General features: G+C 42.5%; 1 protein-coding gene across 2 annotated transcripts in view; it reads left to right on the top strand.

Moving 5' to 3' along the window:
- The window catches only part of slc4a5b (solute carrier family 4 member 5b), a 46,503-nt gene that overhangs the window by 6,812 nt on the left and 32,191 nt on the right, over positions 1–7,500 (top strand). For both annotated transcript variants that reach the window (XM_031802977.1, XM_031802978.1), the window contains exons 4-7: positions 1,915–2,044; positions 2,506–2,666; positions 3,383–3,538; positions 3,787–3,912. In XM_031802977.1, coding sequence (XP_031658837.1) covers positions 1,915–2,044; positions 2,506–2,666; positions 3,383–3,538; positions 3,787–3,912 — 573 coding nt within the window. The remainder of the gene's footprint in view (positions 1–1,914; positions 2,045–2,505; positions 2,667–3,382; positions 3,539–3,786; positions 3,913–7,500) is intronic.

Here is a 7,500-nt window from a genome sequence, read left to right as displayed (position 1 = left end):
TGTCTGATTCACTCTGCTTCTTTGTCTGATTCACTCTGCTTCTTTCTCTTATTCACTCTGCTGCTTTGTCTGATTCACTCTGCCTCTTTCTCTGATTCACTCTGCTTCTTTCTCTTATTCACTCTGCTTCTTTGTCTGATTCACTCTGCCTCTTTCTCTGATTCACTCTGCTTCTTTGTCTGATTCACTCTGCTTCTTTCTATGATTCAAACTGATTCTTTCTCTGATTCACTCTGCTTCTTTCTATGATTCAAACTGATTCTTTCTCTGATTCACTCCACTTCTTTCTATGATTCAAACTGATTCTTTCTCTGATTCACTCTGCTTCTTTCTCTGATTCACTCTGCTTCTTTCTCTGAATTACTCTGCTTCTTTGTCTGATTCACTGCTTCTCTTCTCTCAATCTCCCTCTGTGAACTATTAGATTGCATTTGTTATAAAAAAATCACCTCTTAGAAATAGGGTCTCTGTCCTCAGTTACTGAGGACAGACAGACAGACCCTGTCTCTAAGATGTTATTGAGGACAGACAGACAGACAGACAAATAGATCCTGACAGGGTCTGTCTGTCCTCGGTAACCTCTTAAAGACAGGATCTATTTGTCTGTCTGTCTTCAGTAACCTCTAAGAGACAGGGCTGTCTGTCCTCAGGAAACCCTCTTAGAGACAGGGTCTGTCCATGTGCTGTTAACATGCACTGACTCTTGGGCAGCGCTCTTAGGCACTGTGATGCTTATCTTAGCAACTCAATACCAATAGTTTCATACTGTAGGTGACAAAGAGAATAACAGAATAATATCAAATACTTGCATTGTTTTTGTGTGGGTTTTGTTCAATCCGGAACCAAAGTGATGAAAGTCATCAAGCTCGTGACTTATCTTTCTGGCTTGCATCAGGAACATTGCATACATTACAAACCAACCCTTCCCTCCCTCCTGTCTGTCTGTGAGCTCCTGTACCTCAGACCACGAGGATTAAAAACCACTGCTGCCAAGGAGCAGAACAACACACACACACAAACACACATGTACACACACACTTCACACATTCACACACACACACTTCTTATCCTCAAACCGTAGCACAGATATGGGTTCTGAAAGTGAAATACCATGCAAACACACCAGCACACCACACTAATTTACAGAGTATATTGTGTGAAGTGTGTATAGTATGTATGCAGATGTTTGTGCTATGTATCAGTCACATGTCATTTGGCATTTCAGGGAATCAATGTATGGACCGGGTGGGGGGCCAGAAAGGGGGGAGGTTATTCATTGACTGTATAAAGGGGGTGAGGAGTGAGTGGGGATTAGATGGATCAGGAGGGTGCATGGGGGGTATTTATTTACTAGCTTTCACTGGGACTCTGTGACTGACAGGGGTAAGAGTGTTAGAGATTAGTGGTGTTGTTTTGGGTTAGGGGTGGAAGGGAACTCACACAGGATCAAAGTACGCTAGGACCATCAGGAGAGGAGCGACACACGCAGACACACATACAGCACACACACCCATGCAGACGAGTGGTGTGGTGGCAGTTATCAGAGCCTTGGGCTAGGAGCATGTTAATGGGCTTTGTTCCACCGACAGGAAATTCTGAGACAATCTTGGGAACACTACAGTTTTCCAGTTCTATTCAGTTACAGTTGCAGGCTATACATTTTACAAAGAGTTCCAAACACATATTCTATAAAATGTCTGATTTGTCTGAGTAAATGGTTTAGTACACACTGTCATGACAATCCAAAGCTGCAGCAACTGTCTGTCCCCCGTACATCAAAGTAGAATATCCTATAAAGAACTCACACACACTGTAGGTAAAAGTGTTCGATACATAGAGTAGATACAGTATATTTTCTAATTCTATTTCTTTGGTTTGATAGTTATTCTCTTGTGTTTGAACTCCATTTCCCAGTGTCCCCGGCGGCGGAGAGGCTGCGTTACATCCTGGGTGAAGATGATGACTTGCCGACGCCCACTCTGTTCACAGAGATGGACACACTGCAACACGATGGAGACGATATGGAGTGGAAAGAGTCTGCTAGGTACACACAAACACACACTTCAACCCTTGTGTGTTTCCACCCTGGAGTGTTTACCCTCATTAGTTTGGGATTGTTGGGGGGCTTTGGGTGGGATTTGGGGGAGGTGTTAGTAGGGGACCTGTAGATAGTTTCATTAGAAGAGTGTTAGCAGCAGAGCCCTACAATCGGCTACATCTGACTCCCCTCTATGACTCTGGGGTTAGAGGTCAATCCCAGCATCCCTCAAGGTCACAGGCTGGGAGGCAATAAACCAGCTGACCAATCAATCAATATGTCAAACATTCAATAATGCACATGCGGTGAAACAAAAACGACACCCTCTGGCTTTTGAAGAAACAGGAAATTGTCATATTTGAGGCCAGCAGACAGTATTTCGTCTGCTCTCTCTGCCTTACTCTCTTTTCCGTGTGTGTGTTGCTCTCTATCTCTCTGTCTCTCTTCCTCTCGCTCCTTCTCTCTAGGTGGGTGAAGTTTGAGGAGAAGGTGGAGGAGGGAGGAGAGAGGTGGAGTAAGCCCCATGTGTCCACCTTGACCCTCCACAGTCTGTTTGAGTTGAGGACCTGTATACAGACTGGCAGTGTACTGCTGGATCTGGAGGGATACTCACTGCCAGAGATAGTGGGTGAGTGTGTGTTTGTGTGACCCTCTGCCATGTCCCCAACAACCTGATGTTCCGGTTTTCAGGGGAAATGGAAAGAGAACCTGTGACGAGACTTCCACTTTTGGACGTTAACAAGATAACACTCCATCCTCCTCCAAATTGACTGGATTGGTTGAACAGTGGAGAAGAGAACCTCCCCCAACAGTTTTTCTTCTCATTGTCAAGACCAGTATGTAGGGGATTCAGTTTCAGGCACTTATTTTACACCTGCTAGTTCAGGTTAGTGTGACCCAGGCTATGTTCCCTTCTAAAATCAACCCATAGTTCCTGTGCACCTGTGGAGATCCGAGAAAATTTGATAGGTGTAAGCAATATAGTAAAGCTCCATCTTGCCCTCTGATAGGCCAGGTGGATGTGGATCAGAGGCGTTTGGTGGGAGGAGCTATAGGGCTTATTGTAATGTCTGGAATGGAATTAATGGAACGGAGTCAGACATGTGGGTCCATATGTTTGATGTGTTCGATACTGTTCCATTGATTCTATTATATCCATTACAATGAGCACATCCTCCTATAGCCACTCCCACCAGCCTCCTCTGAAGTGGATAGGGGGTAAGGGGTTGATCTGGGATTGAGACCACTGATCTCCCTGTGACCAGTTACACCTGCAACCTGTCTGTTCTATATCGCACTCTGTTTCTCTATGTTTGACCTTTGAACTCTCACCCCTGACCCCAGATGACATTGTGGATCGCCAGATAGCTGATGGTCTCATTGGTCCAGAGCTGAGGGAGAAGGTCAGCTTCGTGTTGCTACGGAAACATCGCCACCAGCATAAGAAACCCATGCATCGCTCACTAGCCGACATGGGCAAATCAAACAATTGCCCCGCCAGTGAGTGTGTGTGTGCATCTGTAGGTCTGCGTGCATGTGTGTGTGTATGTGTTGAGTGATCTTGTTGATTTCATCTCTATCATGCTGATTTTATTGAAACAATAATCATTTCTCTCCTCTTTTAACAAACACCTTCACCATCTCTCTTGTTCACTCCATCCCTTTCTCTTTTCTTTCTCTCTCCTATCTCTCCTTCTCTCTCTCTCTCCCTCCCTCGCTCCTTCCTTACTCCGTCTCTCTCGCTCTAGGCCGTAGTCCCCAGTCTGTTCATAGTGCCAGCCGTACTAACTTCAGTCGTAGTCCTAGTTCAGCCTCTGGCCTCCATCGTTCTACAGAAGACCTACGTGCCAAGTCAGGCAGCCTTGCCCGCCTGCGTGAGTGTACACGCACGCACACGCACGCACACACACACACACACACACACACACACACACACACACACACACACACACACACACACACACACACACACACACACACACACACACACACACACACACACACACACACACACACACACACTCAAGAGCACAGACACATAGACACACACACACTCAACGCACGGATCCATTAACACTCACGTATACATATAAATGAATACTCTTTCACCCTTTTTCTTATATATGATCCTCATAGAGATAGGTGTTTTAATTGACATATCTAACCTCATAAACCAGTAGAGATACAGTATGTTGGATTGCTGTGTGTGATTGCGTGCAAGCTTTGGTCACACAGTACTTTCAAGAGCTCCCAGTACACAGTGTGTCAATTTGGGGATTGTAGGGTGAAAAGGATTCATTTGTGTGTGTGTGTCCTAACCAAGGTGTTTTCCTGTTCTTTCCCTGCAACTTAATTTTGTCCCTACATCAATAATCAGCTTTGGGGGTAATGATCATTAGGTCTAATCGGCCACACAAAGACACACATTCACACAATAGCTAAAGCTATATTTAACCACAAAGATGGGTTGGAGATGTCTAGTATCCCACATATAAAAATACTACAGTTTAGAATTCTATTGTATTCTGTTGTAAACTGTAGTATAATGTAGAATACTATACTTCCCACTGTAGTATCCTTCATGTAGTACTTACTATAGAACTGTGTAGTATACTGTAGAATACTATGCTACACACTGTAGTATCCCTTGATCATGCAGTGCTTACTATATAATTTTGTAGTATACTGTAGAATACTATACGACTCCATACAGAAAAATTATATATATATATATTTTAACATATACATATACGTGTACATATGTTTTTCCTATTTTGTTGCATTACAACCTGCAATTTAAACTGATTTTTATTTGGATTTCATGTAATAAACATACATAAAATAGTCAAAATTGGTGAAGTGAAAAATGAAAAAGTGGTGCGTGCATATGTATTCACCCTTTGCTATGAAGCCCCTAAATAAGATCTGGTGCAACCAATTACCTTCAGAAGTTGCATAATTGATTAAATTAAGCCCCCCTGTGTGCAATCTAAGTGTCACATGATCCGTCACATGCTCTCAGTACATATACACCTGTTCTGAAAGGCCCCAGTGTCTGCAACACACCTAAGCAAGGGGAACCTCCTAGCAAGCGGCACCATAAAGACCAAGGAGCTCTCCAAACAGGTCAGGGACAAAGCTGTGGACAAGTACAGATCAGGGTTAGGTTATAAAAAAATATCTGAAACTTTTAACATCCCGCGGAGCACCATTAAATCCATTATTAAAAAATGGAAAGAATATGGCACCACAACAAACCTGCCAAGAGAGGGCCGCCCACCAAAACTCATGGACCAGGCAAGGAAGGCACTAATCAGAGAGGCAACAAAGAGACCAAGATAACCCTGAAGGAGATGCAAAGCTCCACAGCGGAGATTGGAGTATCTGTCCATTGGACCACTTTAAGCTGTACACTCCACAGAGCTGGGCTTTACGGAAGAGTGGCCAGAAAAATTGCTTTAAAGAAAAAAATAAGCAAACACATTTGGTGTTTGCCAAAAGGCATGTGGGAGACTCCCCAAACATATGGAAGAAGGTACTCTGGTCAGATGAGCCAAAAATGAAGCTTTTTGGCCATCAAGGAAAATGATATGTCTGGCGCATACCCAACACCTCTCATCACCCTGAGAATACCATCCCCACAGTGAAGCATGGTGGTGGGAGCATCATGCTGTGGGGATGTTTTTCATTGACAGGTACTGGGAAACTGGTCAGAATTGAAGGAATGATGGATGGCACTAAATACAGGGAAATTACTGAGGGAAACCTGTTTCAGTCTTCCAGAGATTTGAGACTGGGATGGAGGTTCACCTTCCAGCAGGACAATGACCCAAAGCATACTGCTAAAGCAACACTTGAGTGGTTTAAGTGGAAACATTTAAATGACTTGGAATGGCCTAGTCAAAGCCCAGACCTCAATCTAATTGAGAATCTGTGGTATGACTTAAAGATTGCTGTACACCAGCAGGAACGAATCCAACTTGAAGGAGCTGGAGCTGGAGCAGTTTTGCCTTGAAGAATGGGCAAAAATCCCAGTGGCTAGATGTTCCAAGCTTATAGAGACATATCCCAAGAGACTTGCAGCTGTAATTGCTGCAGAAGGTGGCTTGTTTCTTGTTTGTTTCACAAACAAAATATTTTCCATCTTCAAAGTGGTAAGCATCTTGTGTAAATCAAATGATACAACGCCCCAAAAAATCTATTTTAATTCCAGGTTGTAAGGCAATGACATAGGAAAAATGCCAAGGGGGTGAATACTTTATTTACGTATATTTTGTACAAAGATATATGGACATATTACAAAATTGTCAGTTTTCATATATGTTTATATTTAAATATATGTTGTGGAAATATACTTTGACAGCATGTTGTGGTAGCTAGTAAAATATATTCCAAAATATATTTAATAATTATATGTTGCCATGTATTTTAATGAATGGAAAACTTTTCTTCTTAACTTAGATACTGTAGCTACAATGCAATGCATAAAACTACAAATTCAGCACTAAATCACAATAGCATGCTGTGGTATACTTTGAAAAGTTTGAATGAATGACTCATGTCTGACAACTAAAAGAGCTTTCTATATCCAAAATAATAATTTGCTAAAATAACTGGGACCATTGTTGAATTGTGGCATCTGAAACCAAAAATATAATGTGTAAATGACCTCTTTGCAATTAACATCTGTATTTGAAAATAATGTATTTGAACATCAAATTGATGTTTACAAATGCAAATTCCTTCACCTCCAGTATCGATTTTCAGACTCACAAGAAATGTTCCCTCTAAGCTGCTGCGTGGGTGTGCAGCTCCCCTGGGACTGCAGCACAGCAGAAATATCAGCCTGCACAGAGAAGCACGAGATTACACTTCACTTAACTTTCTAGAGTTTTCCCCGTTAGTTAACACTATTAACGTTTCCCTTTACAGTGGGAATTGTGATCGAATCAACGCAATATTAGCCACGTTCAATGCAGTATACCGAAACAAAACTAACTATGACATAGTATACAAAACTAACTATTAAAGAGATTTTGTTGTAGGCAGAACGCATCAGAGTGGGATTCTATTGCATTGACAGGCACGACCCAGAACTTTACTCTAATCTACACAGACCTGTGCGCCATAACCAATCAGAGCTGCACTAGGCCTCTGTGCAAATAGACCGTTGCCATATATGGATCTGTGCCATTCACTTTGAACTGGACTGTTTTTACAGCATGAGGGGCCGTGAGTAGATGGCCTTATTTTGAGATCAAAGCGAGAGGTACATGTAACAACGTGTCCACATTTGTACATTTGCTCATATCCTTTGCTAGTTAATGAGTTATTAGCACAGGTATAAATCATTTTCTAGTCAGCAATGAGGAAGTGATGGCTTCCTGCATTTCTATCTTTGAAAAGCAAGTCAGGTAATTTGAGAGAGGCTTTAATAAGCTAAGTAGCCAATAGGCAGGAGG

The sequence above is a fragment of the Oncorhynchus kisutch genome, linkage group LG23 (genome assembly GCF_002021735.2).
Source record: "Oncorhynchus kisutch isolate 150728-3 linkage group LG23, Okis_V2, whole genome shotgun sequence".
In the NCBI taxonomy this organism is placed as follows: domain Eukaryota; kingdom Metazoa; phylum Chordata; class Actinopteri; order Salmoniformes; family Salmonidae; genus Oncorhynchus; species Oncorhynchus kisutch.
The sequence above is the reverse complement of the archived record's forward strand: the minus strand, read 5'-3'. Positions and strand labels throughout refer to the sequence as shown.